Source organism: Miniopterus schreibersii, assembly GCF_964146895.1.
Source record: "Miniopterus schreibersii genome assembly, chromosome: 4".
Taxonomy (NCBI): Eukaryota; Metazoa; Chordata; class Mammalia; order Chiroptera; family Miniopteridae; genus Miniopterus; species Miniopterus schreibersii.
In genome coordinates, this window is record NC_138105.1 from 65,939,194 (window position 1) to 65,951,458 (window position 12,265).

At 53.7% G+C, this 12,265-nt stretch overlaps 1 protein-coding gene across 1 annotated transcript; it reads right to left on the bottom strand.

Moving 5' to 3' along the window:
- Nucleotides 1-387: 387 nt before the first annotated feature.
- TBXA2R (thromboxane A2 receptor) lies at nucleotides 388-8,879 on the bottom strand. Its single transcript, XM_081137164.1, has 3 exons — nucleotides 8,010-8,879; nucleotides 2,567-3,435; nucleotides 388-1,604 (listed from the first exon to the last, which is right to left on the bottom strand). The coding sequence occupies exons 2-3, from the start codon at nucleotides 3,350-3,352 to the stop codon at nucleotides 1,359-1,361; spliced, it is 1,032 nt and encodes a 343-aa protein (XP_080993290.1). The 5' UTR covers nucleotides 3,353-3,435; nucleotides 8,010-8,879; the 3' UTR covers nucleotides 388-1,358.
- Nucleotides 8,880-12,265: the final 3,386 nt, after the last annotated feature.

Here is a 12,265-nt window from a genome sequence, read left to right on the forward strand (position 1 = left end):
AATCTTTTTTGAGCACCTACTATGGACCAGGTGCTGTTTGTTCAAGACACTGGGAGTCTGAGTGTTAAGTGGATGAACAATTAAAGGATAAGTTTATGAGAGAATGGCTCCATCTTGAAGAGAGGAAGCGGGTGTCACTCCATGGTCTTGTGTGTGTCTCTCCCTCTCTTTTCCTCATGGGCAAAATTGGTTTAATTCCAGAACCCTTTCTAGAGGCTGTAGGGAGGATTCCAGGAGATCTGACTCAATAAAGGAGGTGGGGAGAGGAGCCAAAACCCAGTCTCATCCTCTCTGCCCTTCACCTGTCCTGTTCTCAGCTGCCACATGGTTGGATAACATCTAATGCACCAAACTTCAACAAATGAAGACTGACTTCCAGACTCAAAGGAAAATACAATGGGGCTGAGATATATTTTGGCAAGAGAGGAGTTGTCCTGACCATTTATATTCAGTCTTTTCTAGACAGAGCCTTCTCAGGTTGGGGTGTCAAAGGGAATCAGCTGTATCCAGAGAATAGGTAATAGTCAGTGGTCAGAATCCCTAATTTCCTCAGGACTTCTGGAAGGGGAGGCTTACAAGTTTTTTTGTTAGTCTTCACCTGAGGATATTTTTTTCATTGATTTTTAGAGAGAATGGAAGGGAGGGAGGGAGAAAGAAACATTGATGTGAGAGAGACACATCAAGTGGCTGCCTCCTGCACATGTCTGACCGTGGCCAGGGATTGAACCTGCAACTCAGGTACAGCGGTGCCTCGGTTTTTGAACGTCTCTGTTGATGAACATTTCTGTTTAGGAACGCTGTAAACCCAGAAGGAAATGCTTCGGTTTTCGAACACGCCTCGGAAGTCGAACATGCCACATGGCTTCCGCTGAATGCAAGATCCTGAGGCCTAGCTGTTGGCTGTTGATCCCTTGGTTTTCAAACGTTTCAGAACTCGCACGGTCTTCCAGAACGGATTACATTAGAAAACTGAGGGACCACTGTATGTGCCCTTGACCAGGAATCAAACCTGCAGCCCTTCAATGTGCAGGCCGATGCACTAACCACCGAGCGACAGTGGCCAGGGCAAGGCTTACAAGTATAACTGCCTCCAGTCACCCTCCCTACACTCCCACTCACCCATCCTGGGGTTGGGAGGGGGCTGAGAGAAGAGAGAGGCCTTGGGAAGGGGTATCAGGGGAGAGTTGGGAGGTCCCCACGGCTGATGGAAGACAGCTCACAATCCTGTCACTCAAACTCTGTTCGTCCTGCACTCTCAGCTCCTGAACTTCAGAATGGGCAGATGTGACTGTCCATTCTGGACTGAGGTTGGATGTGTGGCTGTCATTCCAGAGCCGCCACTGATGTCTACCCCTGCCCTATGCCATAGTGGGCCTCCGGGTGAGCTGGGGCTGCAGGGAGAGCGATCTGGACCGGACACTGAGGCCAGGGTGGAGGCGCCGGATCACAGCCCGGCGGAACAGGATGTACACCCAGGGGTCCAGGATCTGGTTCCAAGTGGCCACGCGCAGGTAAATGAGCAGCTGTTGCTCCGTGGCTCGGGACAGCTGCCCAGTTGAGTTCATGGCTGGTGGGCTCCGCAGGACTGTCTGAGCGATGAAGACCTGTCAAAGGCCAGAGCAGTTAGCCAGGAATCAAACCAGACTGCAGCCCTGCCCCTCCACTAGCACCTGCAGTCCCCTGAGATCAAGTACTGAATCTGTCACTGCTTTGCTGTGTGACCTTGGGAAAGCTGCCTGACTTCTCTGAGCTTCAGCTGATGTGACCACAAAATAGCACTCTTTTCCTGCTCCTCTCCTTTTCCACCACAATTAAATGTGGTGGAAAAGAAGACTTGCAGGTGCAAGCAGTTGGAATTACTGTTACACCAGCATTGTTATTCTATTAAATATTTTATATTTTATAAACATTTCATAATATAATATTATAAAACTATAGTATAAAACTGTATATAAAATAAGTTATTTTATATTATATATTGTATTTTAAAGAATTTTATATAATATTAACATTTATATTTTATAAAATTTTATGACAAATAAATTTATATTAATAATTTTATATTAAATTCTTAGATGAAATTATTTTAATATAGTTCAGTAAATATTGAATTTTACTTTTAATTATAATATGTTATTTACAATTGTAATGCAATATATTATCTAATAATTAATATAATTATAGTACATAGTTATATATATAATATAACTATATATTATATAATTAAAATTTTATGTATAATTATATAATATAAAATTATAATTCATATTGTAATAAACGAATTATGTTAAAATTCTATTATAAAATTTCTATTAAAACGGTTTCCTGAGCACTATTGTGCGCTGGGTAAGGCTGGGGACACTGCAGTGGACAAGACACCCAGCCGTGCCCTGGTTTGGGGTTTCTGTATCTTGCTCATGAGCTCCCCAAGGAAGGACACTTGCACACTGGGACATGTGCCCACATTTTCTCAGGCGGTGAGAACCTGAAATTCATTCTGGATGAACTGAGGCCCAGTCACCAAGGACGGTGGGAACCCAGGGCGGGCCCTGCTCCGGCCACTCACCAGCAGCGGCATCCAGCAGACACTGGCCACCACCATGATGCCCACGAGCTGAGCCATCATCTCGAGCTCACAGTCCCGGGGGCGCTGCTGCGCGGCCTCCTGCCCGTGGTAGACGCGGCACAGCGTGGCCACGCTGATGGTGTTGAGCAGGAAGGAGAGCGCCACCGAGAAGCTGCCGAGGAGCGCGAACAGCAGGCCAAAGGCCACGTCTCCGCGCTCGGGGCCCAGCGTGAGGAAGCACCAGGAGCCCGGGTACTGCACCGTGTAGCGGCCCACGCCCAGCAGGGGCAGCAGGCCCAGTGCCAGGGCAGTGGCCCACACCAGCCCCACGATGGTCCAGGCGCGGCGCTGCGACGCGAACGCGGGGCGCGAGAAGGGCCGTGTAATACCCAGGTAGCGCTCCGAGGCCATGGCAGCTCCCAGCAGCAGCGGGCACAGACCAAAGAAGACCATGACGACACCCATGAAGCGGCAGAGGCGACAGCTGGGGTCCACAGCGTGCCAGTCAAAGAGGATGGCATGTTGGGACACCACGATGGTACCGGTGATCAGCAGCCCCGTGAAGTCGGTGAGGACCAGGCCACAGAGGAAGGTGAGGAAGGAGGACCTGGCGTGCGAGCTGCTCTGCCTCGCGCCTGCCAGCACGCTCAGGGCCAGCAGGTTGGAGGCCAGGCCCACCAGGCAGAAGGAGGCAGCAAACCAGGGAGAGGCAATCAGGCGCCGCTCCTCTAGCGTGATGTTTGTTGGCCGAAAACAGCGGCCCAGAGAACTGCCATTGGGCCACATGGCGGTGGAGCAGAGTCGGGAGGGTCACCACCCCATTGGGCTGAGGCTGTAGGTGGGGCAGGCTGGCACTGGCCCTGGCACACCTGGTGGGGGCAGAGAGATGATTTGCTCATGAGTCATTCTGCATTTTAATCTGAGTGGCCCTGGTGAACTCCTTTACAACCTTCAATGCCCCAACTCAAATAACCCCTCCTTAAGGATGCCTTACCTGACTTATCTCACTCTGCACTCATAGGTTTTACTATTACTACTACCTCCAGCTCTGTCCTGCCTCAGAATCAATGATTATCAAGGGTGAGGACCAATGCTGTCTCCTCTGGGAGCCCTGGAGGACACCAATTAGTATCTGTTGGGTTGAAGAGAAGGGCCAAGAAACCCCAGGTTTGAACTCCAGCCCTGGTGCCTATTGCATGACCCCAAGCAAGTGATTACTTCTCTCTGAGCTTCTGTCTCCCTGCTAGTCTCCCATCCAAGCCCTTGGTGAACTGCAGCATCCAGGACAGATTTCAGCCACAGCAAGACAGAATGTATCCAGTGTGGAGAGGGAGGCTAGTTGTCCACCAGAGGTCACTGGCCTTAGTACCAGCCCTGAGGTCAGCCTCCTGAGTCACAATTTCTTGTGAATGCATGAGGGTGTGGCCCCAGCCCACTGGTATTTTAAGGAGATCCTTCCTCACACATGTTGAAAGTGTGTGGATTATTTTTTTATCTCTTAATCTTTTAAAATCATGTGGGTTCTTCCCCCTCCCCCCCCCCGCCTCCCCATTTCATAGCATTGCTTTTATAATAAGAAATAAACCCAGAAATCCAGTTCCATTCTGGGAACAAAAAATAAGCTCATTTGGAGCGACAGGTTTCCCCAGGGACGGGCTATAAAAGGCAGCGGAAGGGACCCGTTACCCACCACAGGGCTGGGGGAGAAAACCAGAAACATCTGGGCTTGGCTGATGCAAGTGTGAATAAATCAGCCAGATGTGGTGACGCCAAGTAGCAATAAAATGAGAACACTCAGAAAATAGCTCCCGGTTCCCAAAAGGGATACACCAAGGAAGATATGAAGCCACTCAGGGAGCTGGGGCTAGCACCCAGGTCCCCAGCCTTCTGCACTAGGCACATACCGGTAACAAGTCATCCTTGTGTTGGCAGTGAGAACGCACCCGGTGGAGGGATCAGAGTGGGCAAAGGTGGGGAGGTGGGACCGTGGGAGGAACCGGGATGGAGGAACCAGGCAATTAAAGCCCATAAAGCTCCTCTGCTTTTTGCAGATGGGGCAAACTGAGGCACAGAGAGGTTAACTAACTTGTTTAAAGTCACACAGCCCAGCCCAAGCTGATCTGAAATTTAAACTTAGGCTTCAGCCCGGATGGGCGTGGCTCAGCAGTTGAGCCTTGACCTAGGATCCAGGTGATCGGGGTTCGATTCCCGGTCAGGGCGCATGCCCAGGTGAAGGCTTGATCAATGACTCTCTCATCATTGATGTTTCTATCTCTCTCTCTCCTTCTCCTTTCCTCTCTCTGAAATCAATAAAGATATATTTAAAAAATAAAATAAAATAAACTTAGGCTTCAGCCCTGGCCAGTTTGGCTCAGTGGTTGGAGAGTCGGCCTGCGGACTGAAGGGTCCCGGGTTCGATTTTGGCCAAGGGCATGTACCTCTATCCCAGCCCTGGCGTGTGCAGGAGGCAACCAATCGATGCGTCTCACTCACATTGATGTTTCTCTCTCTCTCTCTCTGTCTTCCACTCTGTCTGAAAAGCAATGGAAAAAATATCCTTAGGTGAGGATTAAAAAAAACAAACAAAAAAAACAACCAAAAAACCTCCTTGGGCTTCACTACATATAATGTGTGTTAGTGATTCAAAATTCTGCCCATTGGATGGAGGCTGGTGCCAGGTGGGTGTGGGGGTTCACGATCATTGGCATTTTCTCTAAGGAAGGATAACATTTTCTAAAAAGTTGATCAGACCAGATTTAAATACTGCCTTTGCCACATACCCTCTCACTGACCTTGGGCTCCTCATGTCCCCACTCTGAGCCTGTTTCCCTTCATTGTGGGAATGAGTCCATCTGGGTACAGGGCTTAGCACATTGTAGGTGCTCAATTTTTGTGAATGTGCCCAGCAGGTGGCCACCAGCCCTCACTTCCCATCTCCATAATTGGCGCCTTGGCCCAGCCCCTCAGACTCCACGGCTCCTTATCTAGTCTCATAAATTATCCAGCTCCTGACAGCTGCCCTGAGCTTCCCTCCCAGGCTGAGTGCCAAGGCCACCACCACTTTGGTGTGGTGGGGCCTCAAGTGGGGAAACTAAAGCCTGGGGAGGTGGGGAGGGTAAAGGGGGTGCTTTCCATGGTGACCAGGGACCGTAGTCCTCCAGTCTGGGCCAGGGGTGTGCTCTTTGCCACTTCAGATTTGACTTAAACTTGAATTCCTCCTCAGAGGAGTCACACCCTCCCTTGGGAGCTGGTATGCGCCGATTCTGAACATTCCTGGGGACTTGGGCTGCGCCTGCAGTCATTGCCCTGGCCTCTGCCTGAAATGACTGCCAGTCCCTCTTGGGTCTCATGGTCCCCCTCTCCCCATCTTCCTGTGGGAGCTCCTGCACCACTCACTCACCCCGATGCACACCCCTGAGATATCCTCATATCTCCCATGTCTGGGAACAAACCTGTGACCTAGAGCCTGTGGCCTGGGGGAGACTGGAAACTGGCATGACTCCCTCTGGCCACAGCCTGTGGTTTCCAGTCCCCCCTCCCATGGGTTCAGGTGATAGCTGTGGTCTCAAGTTTCTCAGGCAAGCAGGCCAGTAGAGGCACCTGGCAAGGCCTCCCTTCCCCTCCCACATTGGCCAAGAGAGCTGGCAGGGCCCCTAACCTACAAGGGATCTTTCTCATCCCAGCCCCAGGTCCAGAAGTAGCACTATGTGGCCCTTGGGGGAACCCATCTCCCTCTCTGTGTCACGGGAAGCATGGGCTCCAGATTCCTAACCCAGATTTGCTGGACAAATACAGGATTCCATGGCCCAAGAGTGGGGAGGTTTAGACTTTGAAGGTCCAGGGTTCTGGAATTTAAATACGCTCCCAGTTCTGGAACCTGAAAGGCCTCCAGAGCCTAGAATTCCAAGGTGCTGAAGTTCCAGAACTTTGAAGGGAGTTTGGCTGGATCCTGGGTTCCAGAAATCTCTGTCTCAGCAACTGGCTCCTTACTAGAGGCTGGACAACGGGCAGGGCTCCTCCACTGCCCAGCAGAATGTAATTTTTTTGGTTCCCAAGTGCCAGGTCCTGCCTCTGCCTGATCACCCGTCATTGCCTGCCCCACTCTCCTTCTCCCTACTCCACCGAGCCATCCATCTCTCAAAAAGTGCCTCTTCCACTCAACATCCCACACCCTGGCCTGTCTGGCCTGCCTGTCTCCACACCCTGGGCCTCCCCAGCCTCCCCCAGGGGAGATGCTGGCCTCAGACAAGCTCGGATTGAAGTCTCTGACCTGCTACTGCCAAGCTGGGGGCTCAATGTTGCCGAGCTTCATTTTCCCCCCTCTGTGAAATGGAAATAACAAGGACACCAACTTGCCTGCTGGCATTCTGGCTTCTTTTCACAGACCTGCTTTGCTCCTGCCAAGGGGCCTTTGCTTCAGTTGCATCCCCCGCCTTGTGTGCCTTTCCTGCATGTGGCCAGGAGATATGCCGTGTGTGTCACAGAGTATCTACTGGCCAGGTGCACAGGGGCAGCCAGGCAGGAGCCTTGATACTGTGCGTGACCTCCACTGGCTCTGTCCCTTGGCCTGTTTCCCACATTTTTTGTCCTCTAACTGCTGGACAGTCCAGGGGACCAACAATGACGCCCTTTGGCATGAGAGTGCAGGGTCCAGGCCAGTTCTTGCATCAGTCAGTTCCAGCCCAGGCCTGAAGTACACCCAATTGCCTATAGGGGACCCCTCCACACCCCTGTACGGTCACAGACACCCATACAGACATACCCACATAAAAGCAGAGCCACCATCAGTTTCGAGGCCCATCCCCACCTCCCCTCACCACAGGCTCAGCTTCCGGGAACTTTTCCTGTTTGTGACACTAATTGGCCCCCACCCCAGAGGGTGCAGAGCTAGGGCTCCATAGTCAGCCTGACTAGGTTGAAGCAGAACCTCAGCCCAGATTCACATGGTCCCTCAGCCTCAGTTTCTTATCTGTTTAATAGGTGCCCTTGAAGCGCTCACCACTCAGGGCTACCAGGAGGGCTGCAAGAGTGGGTGGCTATGAGGTGAGGGGAGGGGACCCAGGCCACCTAGCCAGTGGTTAATGATGGACACAAACGTTACTGTGATCATATGAGCCCATCATTGCATGCTCACACACACACCCTCGCTCCCAGCCGCACCCTCCCAGGGCACCACAGGATCCTGAGTGGCCGCACAGACTCCGGGAAACCCACACACAAGCACATCCTCGACTACACACGGCCACACACTGGCCAGGGCAGCAGCGTAAGTGCAGCACCACTCTGCAGGTACAGGCCTGGTCTCCCCAATGCCCCAGCACGCCCAGCACCTGGCTGCTGTCACAGCTCAGGGTGACACACGCAGAGCAGGTCACTGCAGGAAACACCCCAGCAACGCCTGCCCACTCTCAGGCCCGCCCCTAACTGGCCACTGCATCCTCACCTGGCGATGCTGAATGGATGGGACAGCTAGGGTCACTGTGCTGTCCTGGAGCCAGAGCCTGGCTGACGTGAGGGCGCTAGTCCGGGCCCAGGGTCGAGGGGGGTGGACGGAGCAGGGCGACCTGGCCTCCCGGGGCTCCTGGGAAACCGAGGCACTGCAAGAGCGGACCCACAGAGGACCTGGGGGCTACCACGTTGCCAGCAGCACAGGAGGCCCCGGTGCGCGTGGTCCCGGGAGGCAGGAGGGGCTAAGTCCCCTTCCGGGCTGGAGGGGTGGGTCTGCGCTCTGCAGACAGCATCCTGTCTGTCTGTATCCTTGGCTCTTGCGGTCTCTCAGTCTTTCGGTTTGTCTCTCGCCAGCCCCACCCCCCTGCAGTGGCCACACCCCTCAGGCCTGGGCCTGGCTGATGGGGGTCGGGGGGCGCCCCCCAACCTGCCCGGGAAACTGCGCAGCATCCTGGGGGAGGGACACCAGAAGCACACCAGGCCACAGGGCCGGAGTGTAGTAGGCAGTGTGGCCAGCACCATCAGAGAGCCCCACCACCGGCCAGCCCCAGCTGGGCCCCCCCCAGGAGCTCCTTTGGCATTATTCACCGTCTGGGCAGCACCCGAGGCCAAGAGGGGGCAGGGAACGTTTTGGTCATGGCAGGGTGAGTTCCAGAGGGTGCCCAGACCCTCAGCCAGGGTCCCAGGGCTGTGAGCTGGTGAACCCGATGGGGTTGGGTCCGGCACACAGTAGGTAAGTCTGAGGCCCCTTCCAAGGGTGGGAGTTAGGGGTGCAGGGTGTTTAGAGGGGAGAGGCGACCTCTAAACACTCCAGCCAGAAGCTTGGTGAGCAGCCTTCTGAGACAGGCCTTCCTGGAGCAGGTGAGCTGAGAGGGCTGTGGGAGACTGAGGGTGAGGGAATTTCTGGGGCGGGGTCAGTGAGACAAAGGCTGGGAGTTGGCACTGGGGCCAGGGGTGGGAAAGCCTGCCATGGGGGCGGGGAGGTTGCTTCCTTCCCTCCCTCCAGTGCTGGGTGGGGAAAGCCTGGAGTCTGTCACTGTAGGAATGATTTAGAAGTTGAGGCCAGGGAGCAGGAACAGGGCTCCGGAATAGGCTTCCCAGGCACGATTGACTTCCTTGAAAGTCCCCAGATACACTTGGGAATCTGGGCTAGGGTCTCATCAGCCCCAAGTGAACCAGGCGGGGCACAGCTAGAGCAAAGGCATGGTGGCTGGACCGTGATGCAGGAAAGTGAGAAGTTTCTTGAAGACCCTTCCTGCCCACAGTCCTGGGGCCTCAGGTGGGTGGAGAGGGTCCAGGGGCCTGGGCATGGAGGGGTGACCTTGGACCTTGTTGACCCAGAGTTAGGGCCTATAGCAGCCCATGACTAGCTAGCTTGGCCTTGAGCCCACCCTGCCTAGTCCTTGGGGGCTTGGGAGGGGCACACAAGTGCACGTTCTGAGTGAAGATGAACTCTAGCCCTGGACTTCCCTAGGCTCTGTCTAGAAGCCCCTTCTCTGGCTTCCCCGCCCACCATCTTTCCGGTCTCCAGGCCTTGACCTCACACCCCCATCGTTCCAGATGGCCCCTCCCCTGTTCCATCCCATTGCCTGCATTACTGAGCCATTTAACTCTAACTTCTCTCTCTCTTTTAAAAAAAAATGTTTTGAGCCCCGCCGGGCGTGGCTCAGCAGTTGAGCGTTGACCTAGGATCCAGGCGATCGGGGTTCGATTCCCGGTCAGGGCACGTGCCCAGTTGCGGGCTCGATCAATGACTCTCTCATCATTGATGTTTCTATTTCTCTCTCCCTCTCCTTTCCTCTCTCTGAAATCAATAAAGATATATTTAAAAAATAAAAAAAATAAATGTTTTGATTCTAGAGAGGAAGGGAGAGAGAGAAACATCAATCCGTTGCCTCCTGCATACACCCTGACCAGGGATTGAACCCAAAACCTGGGTATGTGCCCTGAGAATTGAACCAGGACCTTTTGGTGCATGGGATGATGCTCAACCGAGCCACACCAACCAGGGCCAACCCCAACTTCTCTTGATTGGCAAGGAGTCTCCCAAGTCCTATGCATCTGACAGAGCCCTGGCTCCAAGGCCTCCTCTTCTGTAAGGCCTTGATCTCCCAGGCAGTCTTGCTCCCCGCCTTTTTTTTTTTTTCCCCTCCACTTTAATCTCTCTTCAAGGGCAACTCTGTGTCCAGCCTATGTGGTGGGACAATTATGAACCTCAGGTAGGACTGGAAACAAGACCTGCTCTCAAGGACCCTCCAGGCTGGAGAAAGACAGAGGTAGACACAAACAGTCCTAACCCTCTGCAGTCACGACCAGAGGAAGTAATGGGGCATAGAGAAGCCCAGGAGGTGAGCCAGGAAGGCATCCTGAGTCTTGGAGAAGGCATGATAACTCGGGCTTTGTGGGATGAGTAGGAAGTTTCCAGGTGCAAGAGACATGGCAGAAATCACATGTGCAAGACTTTGGAGGCAAGAGAGAGCATGAGGCTTTGGGAACCTGCAGTGAGGGCAGATGTGGTGGGAAGAGGATGTGGGGCTGGAGCTCCAGATGGTGGGGGAAGAGATGGAGGGAAACTGTTCCATTCCCACTTCCTCTGCCTGGAGATAAGGACGGTGCTCCTTCTGGGAAACAGCCAGAGCAGGGGTCAGAGATACGCACTTAACTCGCATTTAGTCTGGTCTAGGTCTCACTGCAGCTCTGCAATGCAGGAGGTAAAGATGCTCATTTTATAAATGGGGAAACTGAGGCCTAGAGGGAGGAAATGACATGGCCAAGGGCACATGTGGGTGGAATTTGAACGTCAACTCTGGGCTTCCTCCACCTCCTGGGTTGGTGGCTGGAGATCTTCAGGCCTCTGTTTACCCCCTCCTAGCTCAATGGGCACACAGGAGGCTTCGGAGATATTGAGATGGCTGGGGTGGGGGGGGGCAGCATATGGTGGGAGCAGAGGCTAAGCTCAGGATGTCCCCCTTGTGGCTGTGGTTTCCCGTGGGGGCCAGGCAGGGAGCATCTATTCTTAGATTTGGACACAGCAGGAAGAACTGGGGGTGGGGTTGGGGGCAGCTTAGGAAACACTGGGTGGACCTTGGGGCAGCTGGATGAGTGCGGTGCCTTCAATCTGCCTGAGGGGTCTCCTTGACACTCAGCTCATGCCCCTGCCCAGTTCACTCACCCTGTATGGTTCCCCAGTGCCCTTGGGGAGAGTCCAGTTACTGGGCTTGCATTCAGTCCTGCTGTGACCCCTGCCCTGGGCGAACCTGCTGTCTTTTCCCCTGCAAGGCAGGCTCCACCCTCCTCTGCCCAGCAGCCCTCCTCCAGGAAGCCTTCAGTGTCCCTTCTGAGGTCCCTCAGACACAGTGCCTTCCCCTTTCCCCAGCCTGACTCTTTGGGCTGCTGGCATCTGAGCCCAGCTCTCCTCCCTCCAGACTAGGGCCTCCTGACTAAACACACCTAGCAAGTCGGGCAGATGGCTACCTTCACCTAGTACAGCCACCTTCTCCCTTGGAGTGGACACACTGCCTGAACTACAGGGGCACATGAGGAGGAGCCAGGACACTGGGGTTGGGAGGACTCCTCTGGGGGTAGGTGGAGAAACTGAGGCTTAGACATGAGTGGTGGTCTGGGAGGTAGGGTTGTCCAAGTTGGAGAAATTCAGATTTAAACCCTGATTGCCACTTTCTAGGGTTGAAAATGTGGGCCTCCGTGAGCCTGTTTCCCCAAATGGACATAAATCCTGTGTAGAGCTGGTGTGAGGTCAGGGCCAGGCTATAGCAGCACGCATGCTGTGAGGACAAAATGGGGCCTTACCCATATCATGACCAAGCCCTGAGCTAGGCACAGGAGTACCTCTGGGGTCTACCTTGCACTCAGTGACAGGCAAGCAGGCCATGGATCATTTGGTAGTGGCTGCTGGCTGCCAGGGATTCTAAGGTTGCTCTGGCAATTAGTGATTGTTTAGTGATGTCTGCTAAGGGTTCTGATGAGACAGAAATGGTCCTCATGCTGCCATATGGATCTTCCTCATCCTGGACCAGGTTGGTTGGGTGGGCTAGGGTCTGCAGTGTGGAGAGGGTGCCGCTTGACCAGATGTATTTCACTGAGTCACCTCTTGGCCTAGGTAAGCAGCTACTCACCTCCCAGCATCATGGTCAAGTCTGGAGTGTTTATGATTATGCCCTAATGGGAGGAGGCTGATGGGCCGGAGGCAGAGATGGAGGAAACCCACTAACTATGAGAAGCTTCCTCAGGAAC

Coding starts and splice junctions, on each gene's coding strand:
- TBXA2R (XM_081137164.1), bottom strand. CDS start 3,352: ATGTGGCCCAATGGCAGTTCTCTGGGCCGCTGTTTTCGGCCAACAAAC. Junction 1,605..2,566: donor TCTGCTGGATGCCGCTGCTG/GTGAGTGGCCGG, acceptor GGCCTTTGACAG/GTCTTCATCGCTCAGACAGT.